Consider the following 25,766-nt stretch of genomic DNA (forward strand, 5'->3'; position numbering starts at 1 on the left):
CTCCAGGGTCCTTGTTCTTAACATTTTGCTGCAGTACCTACTTTACATATTTTGTATTATAACCACCCTCTAAGTATTTGATGAAACCCCACTCCAGAGATGAGATTCTGAGGCACCTTTGGACAAATTAACATTCCCAAGTTCTCGCAGTTCTCTCACCCTGCAAGGCCATTGCTACTATCCCATACTCCCTCCAATATGTAAACAAACATTAGCTGAAATAAAAGTGAACTTTTATATTACAATTGGTATCATTTTGTAAGTTTCTTGGCCAGAAATTCACTACTCAAGAGGCTAAATGTTCCATAAAAAAGAGCTGCCAGAGGGTTAATCTGGATTGACATGCTTTGGGAATCTCATTAAATTACTTTTTGTTTGCTTAGTTAGTGACATAAAAGAGATTGCTATCGGTTTGGCAGAAAACAAGGACAACAAGAACCTATTTGTTTACTACCACAATCCTGAATGGCAGTGAAGGCTATGTCATCTTAAATAATGGATTTTTAAAAGCAGACTTTGAAAGAGAAAATTACATCTGTGAAAAATGCCATGGCAGTACATGATTTTATAAATCTTCATCAGGGTTGAATTTTCTTTTAAATTCTAAATTAGATACACAATTAGTCTGGTTCTTCTCATGTTACTATTTCTGTATCTTCTTAAGTTTTAAATGAATCACCAATTACCATTTTAAACAAATTTAAAGCTTTTGTTTATTAAATAGAAGTCAAAATGTTTGGGAAATTTACTGAAGAGGAAAGAATACTTAGTTTTTGATTTTTAAAATTATATAAGATATAGTCAATAAACTCTAAGTTATTGTTGGCCTACGGTTGAGTACTACTGTTATAACCTTAATATTCACACACATCTTGAATTGTTCAATAGACTCTAAAATATTTACCTGGACCTTGTTTACCTTGTTCAAAAGATTATGCTTCATTCAGTCAAATATCAACTTCAATCTCTTATCATTATTCTGATATAGTATATCCCAGGATGACAATACAATTCACCTATCAATTAAAGATTGAGATTTAGAATTGGCTTTTTAGAAGGATTTTTAAAATTCAACGTATTTGTCATGTCTTACATTCAGTGTGTTAAGTCTATTACTGTTTTTAGAGAAAATAGGGCAAAGGAAATGAGTGTATTTGATAGTAAAATTTCTTATTGTATTAATAAAATTGCAGTTGAGGAAAGATCGCTCAATATTTGTGTAGTAGTGAAAACATTGTTTGGATCTGGATAGCAATATAAAGGTAGGAAAGGAGAGAGGAAAAGAATATATAAGAAAAGAGAAAGGAAAGGAGACATCTCAACATTAGGTTTGAATCGAGCCACCCTTGAGGATCCACTTATGTATACCTAAGTAACTGATGAGCAGTATGTACCCTGACTAGAAAAATATAGGGTAAATGGGGGGGAAATGGAACAGAAAATTGAATGTTGTATTGATACCGTTATAATAATATGGTCATTATTTAACAGGAAAAGAATAAAGGAAAGAGTAGATAACATAGGTATGCCATTTATATAGCTTTGCCGGAAAGCTTCAGTTAACATTACCCAAGCCTATTCCCCACAGACTGATGGGGGAAGGGACTGGACAAAGGCAGGCACATGCCCAGTAAGGTCTGGGTGACATGCTTATCTGTCAGTCACACCTGGGAACAAGCCAGTGGCCAGAACAAGGCGTTTGGGAAAGATTTGATATTTAAGCTCCTGAACAAAGGAGCCCCCACCCCAACCTTGCTGCTTGCAGCTGATTCCTGTTTCAGGGGGCACACTCCCCTGCATTCGCCCATGTGGCTCACGGCCATGTGGGACCCACACAATAGGTTGATGGGCTGAATCTAGCCCAATGCTACATCCGAGCCCATTCCACCATGGAACAGACACTCTGGACACTGGCCCTAACTTTGGCTCTGCTGCATCCCCACTGCACCTTTTCAGGACCAGGTTAAGGGCAATGGGACTTTGCAACACAAGAAATATAATTCCACTCCAATAAAAACCATTCACTGCCCCGTGCAAGTCTTAGAAAATTCATTTTCTCAAGATAACACAAGAGCCACTCCACTCCCACTAGTGTTGGGGAAATGAGACCCACTGATTTCTCTGGTAACAGCATGACCTATATGAAAATTTTTAGTTTTAATCCTAATAATTACTAGACCAATTTGATAGCATTTATATTAACCTAATTATTTAGTATAGCTTCTAAGACTAATATATAGATTGTATAAACCAATATTTTTCAGACTTTATTCTGGAAAGATATTCAGATCTGAATGAAAATAATTTGATTTGAGCGTGATTTGAGTAGAGAATTCATAAGGATAAAAATGTTTTCAGTGATATTATCTGTGTTTTCTCAATCACAATGTTTTTTTTTTCTCTCATCTCTATGCATATGCGATTTAATATAATACCTACTAAATACAGGCCATTTAACACACAGGAACTCCATTTAGTGATTACTATCCCCAAATAGGATGTAAAGGTCTGCGTTTCTAAACCACTGGCAAAGGAACTGATTACCCTTTGAGGTTGTGAAATAAAGCACTTCAGTGTAAAAAGCAAAATGTTAGGTTTATTATGCCTCTGGTTTCAGATCATAAAAAACCTTGGACTTGGGAATTACATATATCTGGGTTTAATGCTAATGTGAGGGCTAAGCTAATATTAATACCTTTCTTCCCACCTTCCAAGTTCTTCTAGCTAGGCTAATAAAGTAACAGAGACAGATTAATAGGAGAAATCAAAGCTTTAACACACATGCATGGGAATTCACATCGGCATGACAATATTAAAGACAACAAGGCAACATTGGGTATCTGAGACATTTTGGACAAAGGAAAAAGGGGGGGAAGGGAAATATTTTACTTCAGAAGTGAGAATGGGTGAGGAAGAGGGGAACATACAGGGCAAACAAATTATTTTAGGCAGGCAACTCTGAAACAATGGCCAAGGTGGTATCTAGCTATCAGGCACCTGCCAGAAGCCTTCTTGTTTACCAAACTTAATTCAAATTAGGCTAAGGAGACATCCTAAGTCTCTCTTTCCTGAAGCAGGTTTCTCTGTCTGAATCTCTTGGGCAGGAAAGGGGGCAGGGTCAAAGGTTCTGAGTCTTGTTTCTTAATAAACAGCTTAAAGTCAACATCTCAGAAGGGCAGCTTGCTGGCTGTTGAGCTTTGTTTCCCTTCCCTAGCTCTTTCCCATTCACACACTCGCTGTGTACCCTTGGGCATGTTGCCTAGCTTCTCTCAGCCTTTGTTTCTCTGTCTGTAAAATGGAGTTAAAGGTCTGTAGCCACAATCACAATCAGGTGCTGCGTGCAATGCCAGTGCAGCCCCTGACAAAGTGAGCAGTCAGGACTGTCCGGGCACAGCGAGAATAACATCGCAATGGTGAGCGTAACGTCAGCTGCTTTCCTTGTCGGAAGTGAAGCATTTTCTATGTGCCAAGGATGTTTCCTCAGAAAATAAGATGTTCTAATAGAACCTGCTTCTCTTGACTGTTTGGAAAGGTTAAACTTATAAAATATACACAAATTTCTGATTTATTACAAGTCAGCTTATCACATGTCTGCAGGGACATTCTGATAGGAATTTAAACTAGAATTTCAGAGTTGAACGAAATTTCACATCTTGTTTGTTCCAGTCCTCCAGATAGGCTCAACCTAGACTTTAACATTACAGAAGGATTTGGGGTAAACCATTTTAAAGGTTTTCACCCGGATTTTTTAATGTGACATTGATTGAACTTGAATAACTACCGACTTTAGTCAACTTGATCTCCCACTCTTCATGATCATCACAGTAACTTTATCTGTAAAAATAGAGTAGTATATTATTGTGATTTAAAATTTCTAGAAGACACTTGTTCCATTCCCCAGCTAGAAAAAAATAAAGGTGTTGTGTGATGTTTTTAATGCAGCAAAGATATGTGCAATAAAAAATGCCTGCTAAAGAAACTAGTATTGAAATACAAGTTTTTAAAACATTAGTATCATGCCTTCCTGTCATTTGTGCTCCACACAACTTTGGTAGATAAAAAAACAACCACCACAAACAAACAAAAACACCTGTTGTCCTGCTTCTGACTCTATTCTAGCAATAAAAGTGAAAGAAAAACCATCCTCAAATCTGAATAAAGGTAGTTTGCAGATTGTGAAAAATTGCTCAATGGTCCCATTTTGTACACAGCTTTCTGCCCAATGTTTAACCCTATTTTCAAATGGAATTGTTGACATTAAAAATATATCATTTAAAGAAAGTAGGAAAGCCACTAGGTCTGTTGTCTCCCAAATGCATTAAAAATGTCCCCTTGGTAAGACACAATGAAGAAACATGTAAATTGCAAGGTTGGTAAGAGCCACTATTGAAAAATACTGTGCCGTATCTTCATGTGATGTTTAAGACAATTACTGGAGGTAACTACTACCCACATTTCTTTCAGAATCATTTCAGAGGATCAGCTAAAAATGCTGTTAACTCTAAGAGACTCAATCTGTCAAAATGTATTAAAGTGACATACCATTAATGCTAGTTCAACCTAAAAATTCATCCTGTAATGAAATGCTTTATATAAATTCAGGAAAGGTAGGAAATTCACAGTTCTCTTCTACATGAGCCAGTCTGTGAGAACCAAGGTGGTGTGATATAGAAATGGTAATTTGACTCCCTGCAGTGGCTTAGTAATGGTCCCTTAATACTTATTCACAGATGTGCTTGCTTTTGTGAACATGTCTTAGAGACCTGGAAATGACATTTCTCTGAAATGGAGGAAGGATTTGGAAGAAGGGGTGAGTGAAGAGAAGGGAAATTTCTTTTCCTTGCCATGCTTCCAACATTTCTCCTAGCACAGAAAAACAAAGCCATCAACACACACACACACACACACACACACACACACACACACACCTAAACACACACACTTTGAACTCAGGCATGTCTATAAAGAACATTTTTTATTGACTTCTTCTTCTTCTTCTTTTTTTTTTTTTTGAAAAATGGGAGCATCAAACACTGAACCCAGTTCTATTCTCCTCATACTCTGGAAAGTTATAACCTCCATTCATGGGCATCAAGTCTTTTGTTCAGAGGAAAAGACTGGATGATATTGACATGACTACAAATGAGGGCCAAAATGAAATTGATATCATCATTATCATTTAGACTTTCATAAAATTGTGTTCAATTATCCCTATTACCTGGCTCAAATTTATGTCTCCAAACTATTATCCATTCTTCCTTTTCCTGCTTCACTCACTGGCCTTCTGACACTTCCTTGTATAAACCTGACACTTTTCCATACCTGTGACTTTGCTCATTCTCTTCCCGAAGCCCTCACAAATGTCACATCCTTGACATCTTGTCCATTGGTAGATGAGATCGCTTGAGACAGTTATATACAGTTTAAAGATTTTTAGCTCCAACGAGCAGTTATGAGCCACTGGGCAGTACTGAAGTTGTAATGTGCATAAGAATCACCTTGCCAATAATGGAGATTTTATGGACTCATCCCCAAAGGTTCTGATTTGGTAGTTCTATAACAACCCAGAATATGCAGTGCTAATAAGTCCACCAGGTGATTCTAACACCAGCTGAGTCCAGGACCTCTTTGAGAAAAACTGCTGCTCTCAGAACAACTTCCTTTGCTTTTTACATTTCTGGTAAGAGATATTCTAGAAAACATTTTTCAAAACAAAAATGTCATTAAAATTCTTGTTAAATCTCAGAAATCCCATTCCAGAAGTATTAGATTATAGACATGTTTATCCCCTATTCCCCTAGCTGGGTGGAAAGTATTTACATGGAAAAAAAAGCTAAATATGGGTTCATGAAAGTGCTATTAATAATCACTTTTTGAGAAAATGCAGGAATCCCAAGAACATGGTATAATTTGCATCACTTTTGTACTGCCTCTGCCAGCTCTATAGTTAAAGAGTAACAAAACAACTCCTTATGAAAAGAGCAGGTTTAAGATGGAAATAATTCTTTTGCAAAACTCAGGAAACAGTACCAGAGCCTGTGAACTGCGCTCCTCCAACTGGAGAATCCCGTATTTGTAATAAATTCCTTTTGCTCTGGATGAGTTCTGCATTTTCAATGAGGTGAACTTGGCAACATTCTAGTTGATTTTAATAAAAATAGCTGCTTTGAGGACAGGGAGCTGAGGTTGCCAAATTTACAGCTGCCTTGCACAATTACTCTTACACCTCCTTCAGGGCTACTTAGAACCAGTAAGCAAATTAAGTGTATCGATTGCAATTTTGTTGGACTAACCCACCCCCACCCCCCCTTTTTTTTTCTTAGGGAATAAACTTGATTCCTTTCAGTATGTGTCTGTTCAGAGTGATCTCTTTTCCTTTCAGCCATAACACAAAGACAACATCATGGCTGGATCCACGACTTGCGAAAAAGGCTAAACCTCCAGAAGAGTGCAAAGAAAATGGTAGGTTATTAAGTTTTTATGACGTTTCCGCATTGCACTTCGAGAATGCTTGTGTTTCTTAAAAGAGGGTCTCGCCTAAAGAAGCAGTAAGCTAGTTGAAACAGTTTTAAAGATGTAATATTAAATGCTCAGAGTGGAGAGAGAATGAAGTCGGCATTTCAGCATTGCCATGTGGTTTCCTTTTTCTCTCTGAGGAGGCTGTGCTGGATCTCACATCTCTGTCATCTCTGTGGGCTGTTTGACTCCTGGCCTGACTTTCCACCACCTACGAAGGACTGTTTATTTGCAATTTGTCTCTCTGAGGGCTCTGATCTTTTCACTGGAATGAAGTATGATATGTAGAGAAACAGTATTGTGAAACTATAAATAATATCTGATGTTTACATTTTGAGACATAGTGTTCTGCTAATATTTAAGGAATCGCTGATATAAAGATCTATACATATGGCCACTTTCCTTTAATCAGACATTGAAATAAAATAATTAATTTCATGAATGTGCTGGGTTGTCCTTAGTCTTTTCCAATTCCCATTAAGTTGCTTAAAAATGGACTATTTTCATGTATGTGAAGAATTTTTTTAAAGCAATTTTGAGTATTAGATGAATGTAAACCTTGTTTCCAAATTAGGAAATTGCACAAATGAGATCTGTTGCTGAAGATCTAATAAATTTTAAAATATACAGTGTATGTTAAAAGAGTATTTATATCTTATCTAAAATGATAAATAGCATGCTCTCCTTATGATTTATTATTTGCCTTTATCTGGTCAAATCATTAGAGCCTTATTCAGAGGCATCTATCATTGACGAATTATTAAAAGTGAAAAAAGTATTGAGAGGTATTTAAACATTTTAAAAAATCTTTTAAAAGTCAACTTTTAAAAAAATAGTCTTTAATTCCAAAAATCCTTTTGCTTCAATAGCAATTCTAGCTTTCTCAAAGAGTATCTAGAAAATATTATTTATTCCTATATTATAAGGGAACTGTTCACAGGCTAGTTATACTGAATTAAATTTTAAAAATGGGAGTATACAATTTACATGTACATATTTGAATGCATAAGTGTCCAGTTTTTAAACACTATCTATGTATAATTGTGTGTTCGTAGCTATATCTATTTCCCGTCTATATAATGGTACAACTTTATGTGCTTAAATTCCATAAAGTTGTTATGTGGCCTGGACTTCTGAGCACAATTAGGTTACATCTCATTGACAATATAAAGACACGTGTTTCAAATTGTGATTGGTTATAAATGAAAATGACCTGATCTATTATATCTCTGAGTTTCAATTTACTTGTGCCGCAGATGTAAAACCTTAGTATATACTAATTAAAATAAATTTAATGATTTTACAGTTCGGTGACATATTGAACTTCTCAGCTGTCTTGTTCCTTTGAGTTGCTCTTTTCATTATAAAAGCCTATTAAAGTCAAATTTTAAAATCCTGGGAGAGATGTAGGCATAACATATTGCATAATTATAATATTTTAGTGTTATCAGTTTTTCACACATTTGCACTTGTCTGTCTTCTCAGAATGGTAGATGCCTAAAATATGATGCCAGTGTCTGTGAATCACATGTCATTGAGAAACAAGTTTCAGAACACAGTCTTATAGCTCATAATGATATGTAACTGGCCAATTGCTATTTGTTTTCATTTTCTACAAAATAACTAATTCCTAGATTTTATTCCTTTGATTATTGGAATGTTTTACAATAGAAACTAACATCTAGTTCGTGACAATGCTATTGTTCCAAATATATATTTTAAGTTTTCTTGCCAAGACAAGTGTTTTTAGGTAATACTGTTACTTCTGTTTTATTTTTCTTTTCTTGAAATAACATAGATTTAAGCTGCTTGCTCAAAATGTTGGGTATGAATAGATTGATGTTGAGCCTGCTAGTTAAGACAGGCTTCTTTAGCCCTAACCAGTTTGGCTCAGTGGATAGAGCATTGGCCTGCGGACTGAAGGGTCCTGGTTTCGATTCCAGTCAAGGGCATGTACTTTGGTTGCAGGCACATCCCCAGTGGGGGGTGTGCAGGAGGCAGCTGATCAATGTTTCTCTCTCATAGATGTTTCTAACTCTCTATCCCTCTCCCTTCCTCTCTGTAAAAAAAATTCAATAAAATATATATATTTTTTTTAAAAAAGACAGGCTTCTTTATAAGTATCACAGTTCAGTTCAGATCAAGCAAAATTAGTAGAATATTTTCCTGAACGCTGGAATGTGTGTAAAATGCATATTAAAATTTTATAGAGGCTCAAGATAATAATATCTTTCTCCAGCAAAGATTTATCCATCCTTATTCTGCTATGGCAATGACATGGAAGGCTAAGCATATCCAATTCAATATGGAACTGAGCCGACATGAGCTTGGGTTGAGTTCTGTTAAGACTCAATCTATCTCTGATTTGCCCCTGTTCTTGGGGTATTTGCCCACAGGGTTTAAGTAAAGGTCTGTTGCAGGTTGGCAGACATTTTCTGTAATGAGTCAGATAGTAAATATATTAAGCTTACAGGTCATCCATTCTCTTTGCAACTATTCACTATTGTGCAAAAGGGGCCAAAGTCAAAGTCAATTTATAAATAAAGGGCCTGGATGTATTCTGATAAAACTTTGTATATGGACACAAAAATTTGAGTTCATGTACTTTCACATCACAAAAATTTTTTTCCAACCATTTAAAAATGTTAAACTATTATTAGCTTGTGGACCACACAAAAACTAATGGCAGGCTGGATTTGGTCATGTTTCTACTTTCAATTTTTTAAAGATATTTTTTCATTTACCTTTCGATTTCTTCTTTGATCCATTGGTTTTTCAGGATTGTGTTACTTTCCACATATTTGTGAATTTTCTAATTATCCTCCTCATTGATTTCTAGTTTTATTCATTGCAGTCAGCAAAGATATGGGACATGATTTCAGTATTTCCACATTATCTAAGACATCTAAGACTTATTTTTGTGACTTAACATACAATCTACTCAGGAGAATGGTCCATGTGCACTTGAGAAGAATGAGTATTCTGCTGCAAAGGATTGAATGTACTGTAGGTATCTAAGTTCATTTGTTCTAAAGTATAGCTCAAGTCCAATATTTTGATATTGATATGCTGTCTGGATGACCTATCTATTGTTGAAAGTAGGGTATTGAAATCCCCCACTATTATTGTATTATTGCCTTTTTCTTCCTTCATATCTATGAGTATTTGCTTAATATATTTATGTTCTTTGATGTTGGGTACATATATATTAACAATTGTCACATTCTCTTGATTAATCTACCCCTTTGACATTATGTAATGACCTTCTTTGTCACTTGTTAAGTTTTTTACTTCAAGTCTCATTTGTCTAAATGTAACTACCTCTTCTCTTCCTTTGGGCTTTTTGAAATTGACATTTACAATAAAGTCTTTTCGTTTTGTGGGCAGTGTCCACGTTTAGGTTTGGTATGTAGATTCTAGCCTATTTTGTAGGCTGTGTTTCCAAATGCAATACAGTTTTTCAGACCCCTTCCAGTGCTATTTTGGCCAGTTTATTTCTTCTTACTTGGAAATTCCTGATAAATCCCTGCTGGTGCCACCTGCAAAGTGTGAAAAGTTCTTTTCTTAGTCCCACCACTAGTAGGAATGTGGACTCTGGATTTATGGGCTAGAAAAAAATTTCCCTTGCCTATGTTCCTGCCCACTTGATGCTGGCAGGTATAGGGCAGGAGATAGATCACCTGCTTGGGATCCATTGATGCCACCAGTCCAGGTTTATTAGGCCACCACTCCTGATGGAAGATTTGTTGACATTTCTGGCTTCTACTGATGTCACCCCTGTAGGTGAAAGGGCTAGGTATGGGTGGGGGATAAGGTTGCCCCATGAACTTGCTAGGCTCCCTTTGTCCTGGTCCTTTGGCCAGAAAGAGTAAACTTTCTCATTTCGTTTGCTTGCTTCTTTGTTTGTATATGCCCTTTGGTGTTCCAAGCAGAATGCCTCCCTAGGACCCAGTCTGAGATATGTAAGAGATAAAAAGAAAACTCTTGGAACTCATTCTTCAAATCATGAGGGCCGTAGCCAATCTACTTTCTTCTTTCCAACTTTCCAGTCTTTTTGGTTGACTATTGAATTATCCCCAGGGTATTTAAAGGGGAGAAACAGGGAAAAGTAAGTTTACACCATCTTTTCTAGGACCACATGTCTAAACATGACTTCTGATACTAAATGATTATATTATTTTAAAACTAAAGAGTATTTTCTCCTCCACTCTCTCTGTTAACACTCTGTGAAGTAGGTAGAAATTTTTCACTACAATTTTTCAGATAATGATGCTATAGTCCAAAACTTTAAGGGCCTTGTTTAACAAGTGTAAATGCAAACAAGGCTTGAATCCAGGCGACATGGGTTTAAGATGTATCTCAATGTTATGACATTGTGCAATCTGACAAGATGCTTTAGCTGGAGACATTACGCCTTAAAAATATGTTTTTAAAATGATGAAAAAATATTTTTATTTTTATTTTTTGTATTTAAAATAAATAAAATGGAACTTTTAAAATATATTCTCAATATTTTTCCTAGGCCATCCTACCTGTAAATAAACCAATCAGTATAATTTTATGATCAAAACAATTTAAATGGCATATTATTTATGTTTTTAAATTAACAGAATGAATTTAGCTCTGAAAGATATTTTTAAAATGTGTATTGATTTAAATTCTGTGTTCCTCACTTTTAAAAATCAAACAAGTTCTTTTATATGCCTTCACAATTTCTAAAAGTGCTCACTACAGTTCACGTAATATTGGCACAATTTCCCTAAGAGCTAACTGTAGGTCTCTGTCAATCATACTGTGAGGCCCAGCATTATGTATCCCTCAGTGGTTAGACCTGTTCACCAGTGCAGAAAGCAAAACAGTAAGGTGAGGCATTGCTCTAAATATTACAGACAAGTTCTTTAGAAGTGGGAAAAACATATCCATATCATCAACCCTAAGCCAAGTAATTGAACATTAACTATGGCTTGCACTTGAACAAAAATAAATTTAAAAAACCTGTTGCCGAGGTGAGATGATTTGACATCCCTCTTGGTACATGAAATTTTAGGATTTCCTAAATACTATGCATCACAAAACAGTACTTTCCAAAGCTGATGATTATTTAAAAAGAAAATTTTGTATGACATAATGTATGATCATGGCCTAACCACCAAGCATCTCAAAGTGTCTGATATATATATATATATATATATATATATATATATATATATATATATATATATATTCAATGAGGCCATTCACACTTATAGTTAATGGCCTATCAATGTCACTATTAAAAATACATATCTCAAGGAATTATATTTACAAGAGCTCAAGATTTTAATTTGTTTTTGTGGAACCACCAAACAAAAAGAGACCAACATTTGTCATGTTGATACTAAAATATGTAAAGAACTGAAATAGATTTAAAACCACCACTTTGAATCAGCATATCAAAATCAATGTGAAAACTTATTGATTATTATTTATTCTTGAACTTCTTATTGGTGATGATAAGTCATGGATATTATATTAGTATCAGTTTTTGACTCTTAAGACAAAATATTGACATTTCATATTGGCTTCCCAATATTTGTTTTCATTTAATAAAAGGTCTTAGCTCTTTATTTCCATGTTATCTTTCCAGTATTAGAGAGCTACCAAAAATTGGCCTTTTCCCTCTTATTCTAGTGTGTAATTCTTATACATCATAAGTCACTTCACTCCTTTTAAGATAGATTATCTACCTGAAAACAAAGCAAGTTGATCCACTTGCTCATATGACAAATATTTATTGGATAGCCTTCCTGCTAGTAGAATTGAGCTATGACCCTTGAAAAAATGCAAATAAATGCAACACCTAAACCCATTCTTCAAAGAGCTGTATAGTTGAGAAGACAAAATACTAACCTCTCCAAGCTGAGGAAAGTTTAAAATGGTGTGAGGAACATCTATCACACAAGAGGAAAATAAAAGACAGCTGGCTGTGAACAGGAATGTTCAGGGAAGGCTAGATGAAAGATGTGGAATTTGAGCAGGATTTCAAAGATGATTGGGTTTACAGTCATTCCTAATGTTCAGCTTCTGCTGAATTGCTTCATTTGGCGACTTTCTCTTTTGTCTCTACTCCTCCCTGGTTGTTGCTCCCATTCCTAGGGCTTGACCTACCATATATATGCTGATGACTCTCAATTTTTCCTTTCAACTTTGATTTCCTTTCTGCCTTTGGTTATAAACACAAATACTATATTCACTTCAATTACTCTATTAGGTTTCATTTTATTCTGTTTTTATTGCTTGGGTAATTTTAGATAGCTCCATCCCCTACTCCTACTCCAACCAGGCCTATATTTGTTATGTTATCTTTCTTTTCAAGTCCTTTTTAAAAAAAATACTTATGAGACCTATCCTTTTCATTACTAAACTGTTATTCATACATGTGTACACATGTTCTTTTAATCTTTAGTCTGTACTTTTCTCTGACATTCTTAGTGCAAGAAAATATTTCTTAAACTTTATTAAATCTATTTTTTTAAAGATGTCTCTTTCCAAGTGGATGTGCCCTTTCTCTAGGCACAATAATGGACCATCCAGCTACTCTGGCAGTCCTTGCTTTCATATTCACCATAATTCCAGGGTTTGTATCATTGTATTCAAAATTCTGCATGATTTCTCTGTCACTACATTTGATGTCTTTTTCTTGGGAACACTGCCAGCTGTTGTTACTGTTTTCTCTATGCCACTCTGATTGCTAATGCTTTATTTGGAAAAAAAAAAAAAAAGACTCAGATATAAGCATTCTTGGAGATTCCTTTAGACTAAAGTTAGAAAAGGTCCAAGTACCAAGTTGGTATATAGAAGAAACATGGATTTGATCTCCAAATGATGGGATCTTCTGACAAAATTAAGACCCAAGAAAGGGAAAGATGAGCATATAACTTAAAGTAACATGATCATCTTGGATTTCATAGTATTGTTCATTTAAAAAAAAAAAAATCAGCACCCAGCAGTTTAAACAAGAATAGCAGGTATTCTCTCTTGAGTTTAGTACCATATGACTGTGTGAACACTTTTTAAGTTTCATAAATCAGTATTTTCTGAAAAAGAAAAAAAAAAAGCTCTTACATTTGTCTCTCCCCCTTAATTGGAAAAATTACCATTAACTTCTATAGATGGAAGATTATATGTCTTCATTAGTATCTGTATGGGTTAATGTTCCCCTAGTTTTATTTGTCTACTTGCCATTCAGATTCAACTGACAAAATTAATTGCTGTGTACAAGAATCTGGCGTCCATGGAAATGGAAGCTTAGTTGAGGCTTATTTAAAATTTATACACCTCGCTCTAAATTTTGAATCTGTGTTCCCTCTTGCTTTGTCTAATAATAGGGCCTGGCAATTTTCAATCACTATTCATATTTAATTTAATTAGAATTCTAGTACTTGGAGCTATATCATATTAGCTCATTTTCCAGCGTACTTTTAAAATTACCTTTTTCAACAGTCTGAAACTCTGCTTTGTGAGGTTTCTTGAGAGAATAACGGAATGATTATTCCATTTCTTAAGCTGATGTACTATCATACGGATTTTTAAAAGATCATCTTCACACAACTCATAACTCACAACTCACCAGATGCCTGAAGCCATAAAAGCAATGATGCCTTTACAAAATGTGTTGGGAGAAAGCCTAATTTGAAGGTAAATAAATAGATACATGTGAGTCTATTTTTTTCTCAATTAGAATAGCATTCCTATTGGTTTATTCTCATAGTAATACCAGTATCTGAGATAATCTTTGTAAACTGGAAAGCATGTAAACTGATGTTGCTGTCATGGTGAAATAGGGTATGTAAATTGGTACATGCTCAGAAACTGTTCCTGGTGATGAGAGGGGCTGAAGATGGTGATGAAAACCCAAAGCATTGAGTTTGAAGAGGTTGTAGCTGTTTCATGACTGATCAAACAACTCATTTAATAACTGTCCCCACTCCTTTTCTTCTTTCCTTCCACTTTTGGACTCTCTCATGTACTGGATCCTGACTTTGAGTTTTCTATTAGTGAGTTTATTTGGAGTTAGGAAAATAGAAGAGGTACTGCATTTAGATTCCCAAAAGAAAGTCATTACATCTATTTATTACATAATAAATTAATGTAGCCTGCTCAGCATGGCTCAGTGGTTGAGCATCACAGTTCAATTCCTGGACAGGGCACATGCCCAAGTTGCGGGCTCCATCCCTGATGGGGGCAGGGTGCATGCAAGAGGTAGCCGATCAATGATTATCTCTCATCACTGATGTTTCTATCTGTCTTTCCCTCTCCCTTCCTCTCTGAAATCAATCCAAATATATTTTTTAAAGAAAGAAATTGTCATAAGTATATGTATATGTGTCTGTGTGTGTTCTATATCATTGGTCACAGTGAAATAGTATCACATGAGTAATGAATCTGGGTTTATTACAGGACACTTTTTTTTTACAAGATGGATTTTTGTGCTAAGTTTTAGAAAAGAAATGAAGAGGTATGTCAAGACAGAGAGGAGAAACAAAACAAACATGTTATACACATAGTTTGACTTGAGGAAGATTATGGGCAGAAGAAAACAAGTAGGTTTTCCTTACAAAAGCTGAAATTAAAGCAAATATAGTCATTTGTAAGTATAAAAGTAGGTGAGCATAGTGAGATAAAAGGCAAAATTGTTATAAAGTTGTAGGTGATCAGAAGCAAGTACATATATGACATTAAAAAAGCCAATAGTTAGGTCTCATTACCCTACGTATAGTTACTTGAGGGATAGCTAAGGGGACCAGATGGTAACAATCCAGAGACACTTACATGAGTTCTTACATGTTCTGTGATTTCATACTTCAGCTGCTTTTGTGGATATTTGTTGTTCACAGAGCATATTTATTTTCTGGACTATTTTTACAGATGTCAACTTTTATCCTAATAAGCACTCTATGAAATAGTAAAAAATAATATTCACACCAAGACCAAGGCCTCGAAAGGTACAATGATTTGACCAAAGGAGTTGCTGGTAGATTGTAATTAGCATCCTTTCCTTGTGATTCCTCAGTTAGTGACCTTTCCTCATAACGCACTGCCATTATACATGCGGCAGAGCCCAGGGGTAAACATCCCTCAAGAGTGTCTGGGATGTATGTTGCTCACTACTTCCTCTCCTAGATGCTAAGCATCACTGCCATTGTAGCTTTCATAAGCAGAAACTGAGAACAAGAACAGCATATGTTTAGGATGATGCAATTTAGCATTGTTGTACAATTTGGGAATTCATTCTTAGAAAAATGCTTGAACACTCTCCCAACATTCCTTTGGGTTTATAACATCCCATTAAGTGGAATGGTAATGTGGTTACCATTTGCTAGCATCATTCAGTGCACATGGTACCTGCATTCTTAGAAATACAGTATTCCCTAAAGAATGGTAAAAGCTGTCTTAAGCTTATTAAATGCTTACCTTGCTTTAAAGGCAATATTTAGTCCTTCCCCCCAAAAAAGTTTTTCTTTCTGTTAAAAGTGGTGTTTCTTGACACTCCTTTACTGACACAAGGCAGACAGATCTAGTAAATTCTGTATTATCGGCTTCTTATTGGTTCTATAGTTCTTATTGTCTATATGTGTCTTGTCTTGAAAGTTGATGTTGTGTATTCAAAGGATGCTTTAATGCTGAGTGTGGTGTATGTCCATAAATTCATAGACAAATCTAGCAACAAGATAACTATTAATTTTTTTTTTACTAAGTGTAAGGTAGCAGTTTTATGATATTATAAATTGAAGAACTAAATTTTTTCATGAAAGCAAAATCATTAGAGAAGCAAAAATGGTGATGCAATGTTGAAAAGAATAAAGAGAAGGTCATTTTCAAGCCTAGTTATTGTAGTAATTTAATACTGCTCAGACAGCTTGGAGCCATGTGACTACCAAGAGGAAACCTAGGGTAGTCAATAAGAATGTGGAATATCTCTGGAGCCACAGTACTTGAGTTCAGACCCTTATTCTGTTATTCACTGGCTCTGTGAACTTGAGCAATTTTTTTTGAACCTCTGAGTACCTTGGTTTTAGCATCCATAAATAAAATTAAAAATTAATCTTCTTCATAGGTTACTGTGAATATTGAATGAATTATTATTTTTAAAGTGCTTTGAACAGTACCTGACATATAATGAATACTACATAAGTAATTCCTCTTATTAGTAGTATCATTTTATTTATAACCATCCTTCCTCAGACTTCAATATAGAGAAAATACTGTGAAATTTCCTGAAAATATATTTAATCATAAATAAAACCCACAGAGTTGATTTCAATACATCCCTGTTATCTATTTCATAGTTTCTTTTATGTTATTATTTTTAATATAATAACGATCAAGTATTGATTAGTGTGTGTTAAGTGTCACATATGTTATCTCATTTATTCCCCATAACAGCCCAGTGTACACATGACATCATTGTCCCCATTTTCAAGAGAAGGAAACTTGTGGTCAGTTCATTCTTCCAGTAGACTTAGGAAAGAAGAGTTAGACAATAAAATCTAGACAAATGAAATTTCATTTATGTCAATGTTTTTAATTTCCACTCCATTTTAATTATTTTAAATGTAGCAGTGAAATTGCACAATGTATTTTCTTTTACAAAAGAGCAACAGATGGTATCATCCTAAATGTGGTCTTCCTAATGCAATCAAGTTGATAAACATAATTCACCTTTTAAAAAATAATTTACTTCTGATGCAATATAATAAGTAATCTGGTTTACTTTAGACATGGGATGACTAAAAAGCAATATAAATTTTCAACTCTTAGACAAGTACAACATATGAGTTGCCTTATGAAACAATTTGGGTCAGCAACTAAAATTTACTGCTGTTACAAAACACAGAGAATCTGAATTTTCACAAAGGATTATTTAATAATGCTAGAACTTTACAAATAAACACTTGGTTGTTTAATTTTGCTAAGAATTGTTTCATTTTCCCTTATATATTGAACTTTATATTTTAAGGCTCTCCTCAAAGATACGTTAACATGCGTCTTTGCTGATTTCATGGATCGTGAGCTTGAGAGTAAAGCTGACTTTATTGTAGTCTTTTATTTCATGGAAGCGACAGCTTTGTGTTTCATTCATACCACCCTACTGACCAGACCCATTGTGTTCAGTCAATAGAATGGGATTTTCTTTTTATAAAAGTTTGTTCCTGTAAACGTAAATTACTATTATTCTATGTCTCTCTATGTTCTATGAAAGCAGTAAGTTCAGTGCTAGCCAAAATTGCTTCACAAGTCCATGTATATTTTATAAATTCCTAAAAGCAGAAAACTTACATTGCTTTTGCTCATCACAAGCCTAAAACACCAAAAGTGGGTTGTGAAAAAAAGGGTAAATTATGTTGATCAACTTTATTCCATTTAGAAGAAAAAATGCACAGAGTCCTTTAAATATCTATTTATGGCCAGTCATCCATAATCACTACCACCAAATAAAGGAGAAACAATGCATTAATGCATATTAATATATTCTAACCTATTTGTCTTTAATGCCCCAGTTTCCTGTAAACCTAGTTCTTATTAAACCTAGTTTCCATTGTTTAATGAATGTTCTAGATATAAATGACAAGTCCTACAGTGGTAGAGTAAGAAGATAGAAACTGTAGAATATCTTTTTTACAGAGAAAGGGTAATCATCTGTCTAAGTTCAGTTCCCTTTGGGTCAATAATGATTTCTCCAGACACACAGCGAGGGGCCTGAGCCAGAGAGCTTGAAAAAGTGGTCCTCAAGGTGGTTTTACATCCTGATAATGACACCAACAAATGGTGGGAGCTTTTTAATGCAAAATAGTAGAGGCTGATTTCTACAAGGGAACACAGAAGAGGAAGACTGAATGCATCCAGTGCATTTTGTATTTTCTGCCTTTTATTCGCTGCTTTTAGATTTAAAGGCACCATGCTAGGCATAGTGTAGAGGAAACTATGCTGGCAAAATCTCAGAGAGTAGTTCCAGGAAGGATGAGGGACTGGGAAATCAGGAATATTTAAGAGTGAGCTGAGATGCAGTATCCTCAGGATGCCACATGGGAATACTGGGAATTCTACCTCAGAGGCAAAGTCAATATAAAGTAATTTTCCCAGATAGGAGCCAAACAAATAAGTTCCAGACTAGTACTACCATTAAAAATAGAACATCTCTAAAAGGGTAATTGGGAGAAACAAATCAACTATTTCTTAAAGGGGAGTCTTTAAATTAGGGAGGTGGGAGCTTTTGCATGTGGCGTGATCAAACTTTCCTTACCTGGCCTGCTTCCAAATAGAGAAAAGAAGTGCCATCACATTGGATGGTTTGGGGATAGCTTTTCAGTTAAGCCAGTCTGCGCACACTTCTGTAACACAAGGTCCTCAATTCGTCGCTAAAGAAAAGACAGGTAGTGTGGAGGTTACTTCACCTTATATCATTTGTAAGACTCTTTGTATCTAGACTTTAGGAAGGTATTTGCACAGAGTAAATAATCAAAAAGTTTCCCATTTGGTCCAAGTCTAATGGTTCAAGTTGTAGGCTATTTCATAAATATTAGTCAGTTACTTTGGTCAATGCAAGTCTTCATTCAGTTTTATAAGGAAGTTGATGTGATGAGCCTTTTTTTAAGAGCATATATACCTATTTGTGTAATACAGTAAATATATATCATGGATATATATCATGAATTATATCTAAACTTGGCTCTTAAGAAACTGCAGTTCCCCAGAGAATTGAGAATTAGTGTTATTTTTTACTATTTATTGTTTTTTTTAGTCTTGACTTATTCAAAGCAGGAAGTTTGATTAGGCAAGGAGTATTGAATCATCACTATCCTAAATCCGAACATAGTACCTGAAATTTTTCTCTCGGAGCGTTGGACCGTTATCCTGCCCACTCATGTGTCATTTTGCTATTATTAGCCTCTGACTTGGCTTCACTGTGTCACCTCTGCCTGACTCCTACCTCAGTCAGATTTATTAGCTGCAGGCCGCAGTGCTGTCTTCATCAGGTCTGGCACGGAGAGCAATAGCCGGGATCTCAGAGTCATCCTTCACATTTAACTTCCCAATTGTGGTCTGGCAATCAGTAGTTATATATTTTCATGAATATTTTTTCTGTGAAAAAGCAAAGCTAATAATATCAAATAACTCAATTTAGAGAAAGATATTAAGAGACCTATTGGAAAAAATTAATTATTTTAATTTTAGTGTTAGTATGATATAGTGGAAATGATTTTTCAGTGGTTTGAAACAGGCATTGTATGAGACATAACTCTAAAATGCAGATCCCTGTATAAAAGCAAGAATGACAAAAGAGCAGTCAGAAGACTTTATATACACATGTATAATATATACTTTGATTTACACTTATTTAATAATGTGACTATCTTCCATTTGTCACAGTACCTACCACTCCCTAGTTTGTCACAGTCCCTACATCCAACCTATGTCACATGTTTATTTTACCTTCCAGGACCAGTAGCCATTGGAGTTTGAGTCATTAGAGAAAGTAGGGAGATGGAGATCGTGTAATTGTCTACTCTGTGTCACAGTCTGTAGTAGGAACTTTATATTATCTTATTTAAATCTCATAAACCTCTGTGAGGCAAGAAATATAATTTTACAGAGGAGAAAATGAGACTCTGAGAGTTTAATAAACTGGCCCAAAGTCACACCAGTAAAAGCTCTGGGAGTCCAACCAATTGCTTTTGTGTTCTATGTGTTTAGTTTAATTGTTTGATGAGGTAATAAAGGACATGGCCTAAAATGGGTAAACAGTAAAAAGTTTTCCACTACTCTCCTCCCTCTGCTACCCAGTTCCTTTCCCCAGAAATAAAACAAACTGACTGGTGTCATATATTATTCTAAAGATATGTTTTATTCATAAACAAACAAAAGAAAAATACCCCATGTCAATTTATACAGCGCTTTTTCAAGTTTTGTTTTTGAATTTGTTTTTAAATAAAACATAGTATTTTCAGTGTTGACATGTATCAAATCATCACATTGTGCCCTTAAGTTTATATAATTTTACTCGTCAGTTATACATCAATAAAGCCATAAAAATGCTGTTTTATATGCAAATAAATATATTAAACAATGTTTTTAAATAAACATGTTTATTCTAATATTATAGTATACTTTATTTGCTTATTTAAGCTCTGTCCAACTTCGGTTTTTAAAAATTTTACTACACTGAGTAATCTAGTATGTCATTTCACATATATATAAGAATTCAACTGTATTATTTTTTCAAATACCAACACAGTTGTCTCAATTGTATTTAAGAAATCCATTCTTTCCCTTCTAACATGAAATGCTACATAATCATAGATTAAACTGAATTTTGTATTTTTAAATTCAACTCTTTCTGACTCTGTGTTTTGTATAGTATACTTCCCTGCCAATAATAGTACCCTATAAAATATATTGTTGGAGCTTTCTAGATATCTATTCATTTCCATTCTAACTTACATTTCTCAGGTCCCACCAGTTTTACTCCCAGTGCTCCAGATAATATTTCGTTTTAATTAACTCTCTTTTGCTTGGCAGATGTGTGAAGCATATCAATTAGCCAATTAGTTCTGATCAGTGAAGTATCTCTTTGGCTCCGTTTGCACCAGGGCACAGCCATGCTCACAAAGGACCATCTCTTAGGATTAGAGACTGAGGCTTCACTGTGTGTCCTAAGGGGCTAATTCCTTGTGGGCTATTGTGAAGACTAAGTTAATAATGAAAAATTCAAGAGATGTCACCTAGCGGGGAGAAAGCACTCCATACATGTAACAGAGAAGCTGCACAGTGGTCAGTGTGAAGTCCCTGGAGCCAGGAGCCTGGGTTTGGACCTCATTGCTGTCACCTATCAGCTGTGTATCCTTTGGCAGATTTCTTAACTTCTTTGTGCCTCAATTTTCTCATCTGTAAAATGGGCATAATAATAATAGAGACTACCTTCAGGAGTGCCACTGGCTTACTCTGTGCCTTTTTATGAATTTGGAAAAAGACAGATGCCAACTAATTTCCAAACCCAAAAGATTCTTTGTGTGGAGAAATAGGAGCCCCTTCCTTTCCAGGTGAGGACAAGATCGAGGTGCACTGAATAAGGGCAAGATTTCCACGCTGCCCTCACTCTCCGCATGTGCCTTTGTGAAATCCAGTAGCGCAACCCTACATCATGATCACATCTCCACTATAGGATCACTGTGTTTATTACATGAGTTCATTCCTGTAAAATGCTTCGAACCATGTTCAGCTCTGATTAGTACTACCTGTACCCCATCCTAGACCTTCTCACAGTTTATTTCCCTCCCAGCCAGGCTTCCCCACTAACTACTGATTGCAGCACCAATTTTACTTTAAAGCCCAAAAGGCAGGTAGAGAGCTTTTCTAATACCTCATTTTTATAGTCACTACCTGTTTTAATTATTTATAAGACTATTTATATCTGATGTAATCCAAATATCTTAATTAAGTCATGTAGGTGTGCGTGCTTTTTTTTTCTCCTTTGGGGCAAGTTAGAATTGACCCAATCACTCATTTTAAAACATGTACTGAATTCCCAGTTTGTTTTCATAACTGGGTCTGAACGAGGCACTTCCAATGCAGAGTGGAATGGGACACAGACTCGGATCTCTTTCTAGAGAAAATCAGAGTTTACAGTTCAGTGTGATGCATGGTAGGCTCAGAGTGGAAAGGGTGCACAGAGTAGGAGCTGATTACCCAGTGGGTCAGGAAAGATTTCTGTAAGATGTGATGCCAGAGTTGTTGTATAGACTAAGTTCAGGCAGGTCAAAGGCATAGGAGCCTTAACCAATTCCATTCCACTGGGGCTGAGGCTTTGAGTAGGAAGGAGAAGGTTACAGAGAAGTTGAAGCCAGACTGGGGTAGGTCACAAAAGAGGTCAGAATAAATAGTTAGACATGGATCCTATAAGTAAGAGAGAGGCATTTAATTTGTGCTGAAAGTTCGTCTATCTAAAACTGCATTTTAGGGTATAATTATATGGCTGAGTTGCATAGACTAAGTTAGAGCAGAGAAATAATGGCAGTAGGCCACTCAACAGATAAGGAACCTGAAATGAGAGATATTATGAAGGAGGAAGTGGTGTGGTTGGTGTGAGAGATATTATGAAGGAGGAACTGGATGATAATGGGGCTGGCTGACATTTTAACTGTGAAAGTTAAGCAGAGAAATCATAATCAAGGGATGACATACATTTTTCTTTCATTTTATGCCTTGAATTTAAGGCCCCTTTCATAAAGAGTGATTTAATTTCTCTTTCAAAAAATAAACTCTATTTCTCAGACCCTGGTGGTCAGGAAATAACCTCAGATTTTCTAGATTTGGGCAAAATTATTTAGAAGAATTTTTTATGAGAGTCTACATCTTTTCATAATTATCTCCTTATTCGTGCCATATGGGACACCTATATATGTTTGAAACAGCAACTTCACCAGAGAATACCCTAAGAATTCCTCATAATGAAATGCATCTGTTAACAGCTTGATAAACCATACTGTGCATGGTGAACCTCATGTGCTGTAGTTTGAGAACATGGCACAAATTCCCCATCTGCACATATAGTCTATGTGTGCCTATTGCCATCGTGGAATACAAGTGTCTGCGAATTAAAATTCATATGCTAGGAAATCTGCCCTGGTTTATGATGACTTTCAATGACCTACCTACAGACACCTGCTCATGTCAGTACAAATTGGGTTAGTTCACTAATGCCATATGTGTATGCATTTGAAGCCTAGATTTGCTGAACTTCATTCGATTAACCCTGTAAACATATTTGTTTGATGAATTTCTTTTATTTTCCCCAGGTTAACTATAATCTTGTTAAATATTTTATATTAGGTACTTTTTCCAATTAGTATTCTCAAATAAAAACATGGAAAAAACTGACCATGAACACAAATTTATAATATACACTATGAGAGTATAATAGAATTTATAAAGCTATTCCTGAGGGTTGATAGTAATGGGATTAAAACTCTTAGAATAAAAGCTACATACCTGCCTCTAGCTCATCATCAAGTATTTCTAAAATTGTAAGGGAGTATGGTCATATGAAAAGTTTAAGAACCACCTGGGATGACTGACTGTACCTAATTGAGAAGCTATTTCTTTGATGTGCCACTTGTGAAAAAATCAAATTCTTATCATTTTACTGTGTGAAAAATATATTTGATCCAGGATGGAAATATATACTATGCATTGTGTGGGCCATATATATGCAGAATAATTTTTTCTAGAATCTGGTCTGCAGACTAATATAGGCTATTATTTCATTTTCTCTAGCTCTAGAAAATGAATTAAATTTTAAGAACATGAGTTAAATTTTTGAATTTTGTTTTGTTCCTGAACCCTGGAGAATTCCAACCCTTAAATTGTGGAGCCAGGACAGAAAGCTCAGAAAGGAGACTGAGTAATGGCAGACGGCATAGGAGGAATATAGGCAGGGGCATTGACGCAAAAGCCAGAGAGGGAGTGAAGCAGGTGAGATGTGAATGAAAAATTTCCCACTAGATTATGCAACAAATAAGTTATTAGTAAATTTGGCTGGGGTGGATTTTTGGAGTGTCAGTGGCTAGAAGCTAAACTGAGGTGGGTTGAAACAGGAGAAGGATTTTCAAAATATATTAGTAGGTCATGGCCAACCAAAGCATTTTTGACATACCCGTGTTAAAAATGCTCCACTGCATTGATGATGATGATGACAATGACAAAGACGATAATGATGATGATTTTTAGTATTTCTTGAATGCTTCCAGCATACCAGATACTCCAATAAGCACCTTTCTTATATTATCGCTCATAAACTTCACAATTCTCATTTGACATATAAATGAGACATTAGTAGATGAACTCAGTCTTGTTCATCTGTTTCTGCCCTTCCTGCTCCCCCACCTTTATTCCTTTCTTTATTTCCTTCTTTCTTCCTTTATTTCCTTTCTATTCTCCAGCAAACATTTATTTCACTCTTTCAGGAATCTAGGTACTTTTGTTATACACAAGAAATACAATAATGACTAAAATACTACTTACTATGCATAGTAGACATGAAAAATAATGGCAGTCTTTATTCTTTTTCTGCTTCCTGAGCAAAAACCTTTTCATATTTACTTTCAATTTCTCTAACTCATCACTTTCTCCACGTCAAACTACCTGCACCTGCCAGTGGGAGTTTCCCCGAATGATGTTCTGATGACTTTGTTCTCCCCCTTAAACAGCCTTCGCTCCCACGTGTTTAATTTTCTATGAAGGCCATACAGTTAGCAGATATTTATACTTCTCGGTGAAAGTCGCTGTGTTTATGTACAAGGCCTCGGGTGTCTCTGATTAGAACAAATCTGGGTGAAAGGAGTGAAGACAAAGCTTTTTTTTTTTTTCTTTATTGATTAAGGTATTAGATATGTGTCCTTATCCCCCATTGACCACCCCCCCACACTCATACCCTCACCCCACTGGTGTCTGTGTCCATTGGTTAGGCTTCTATGCATGCATACAAGTCCTTTGGTTGATCTCTCCCCATTACCCCACCCTCCTCTACCTTCCCTCTGAGGTTTGATGGTCTGATTGATGCTTCTCTGTCTCTGGATCTATACTACCTCCCTCTGGATTGGTTCTTCTAATATCTCAGCCCAGGAACTTTAAAAAACTTCTTTAAATATTACTATCTTTAATCTGTGAAATCTTTTCTTAAGTCTTCTTATGTTCTTGTACATATTTCTCCCATGATCTGTTCTTTCTATCACAAGCAGTCCTCAGCAGACACTATAATGTTGCAAATGCCTCGTTGCTCTCCCTCCTGTTTTCTGCAGACAGCTTCCCCATCTGTCTTCCCCCGGGCCGCCAACAGCCCTTCTCCACACATCTCTTAGGACACGGCCCCTCCCTCTCCAAGCAGACCTCCCGTGCAAGGATAAACTATTTTTGTTTTCCCAAAAAATACAAAATGGGCCCCAGATAACTTTTTTTTAATAAGTAGCCATTTAACTCTAGCTATAGACCTCTTAATTTTCTATTAGCTCCATCTCTGATTTTATTAGCTCCACCTCTGATTTTAAATGCACCTGTCCCACAATTTTAGAAACTTTATAGAAACTTTGGGCCAGCAAAATTTTGTGTGTGTGTGCTGAATGATGGCAGATTATGCTTGCTATGTTTGAAACCCTGCCTTCAGCACACCAAAGACTACATTTTCTGGAACCATACTGCCTCAAGGCAGGAGACTT

At 35.6% G+C, this 25,766-nt stretch overlaps 1 protein-coding gene across 2 annotated transcripts in view; it reads left to right on the top strand.

The window, feature by feature from the left end:
• The window catches only part of MAGI2 (membrane associated guanylate kinase, WW and PDZ domain containing 2), a gene marked incomplete at both ends in the record, with an annotated part of 1,165,889 nt that overhangs the window by 764,490 nt on the left and 375,633 nt on the right, over positions 1-25,766 (top strand). For both annotated transcript variants that reach the window (XM_079785522.1, XM_079785523.1), the window contains one exon: positions 6,383-6,462. In XM_079785522.1, the coding sequence (XP_079641648.1) occupies positions 6,383-6,462 (80 nt within the window). The remainder of the gene's footprint in view (positions 1-6,382; positions 6,463-25,766) is intronic.

Source organism: Cnephaeus nilssonii (assembly GCF_951640355.1).
Source record: "Cnephaeus nilssonii genome assembly, chromosome: 12".
In the NCBI taxonomy this organism is placed as follows: Eukaryota; Metazoa; Chordata; class Mammalia; order Chiroptera; family Vespertilionidae; genus Cnephaeus; species Cnephaeus nilssonii.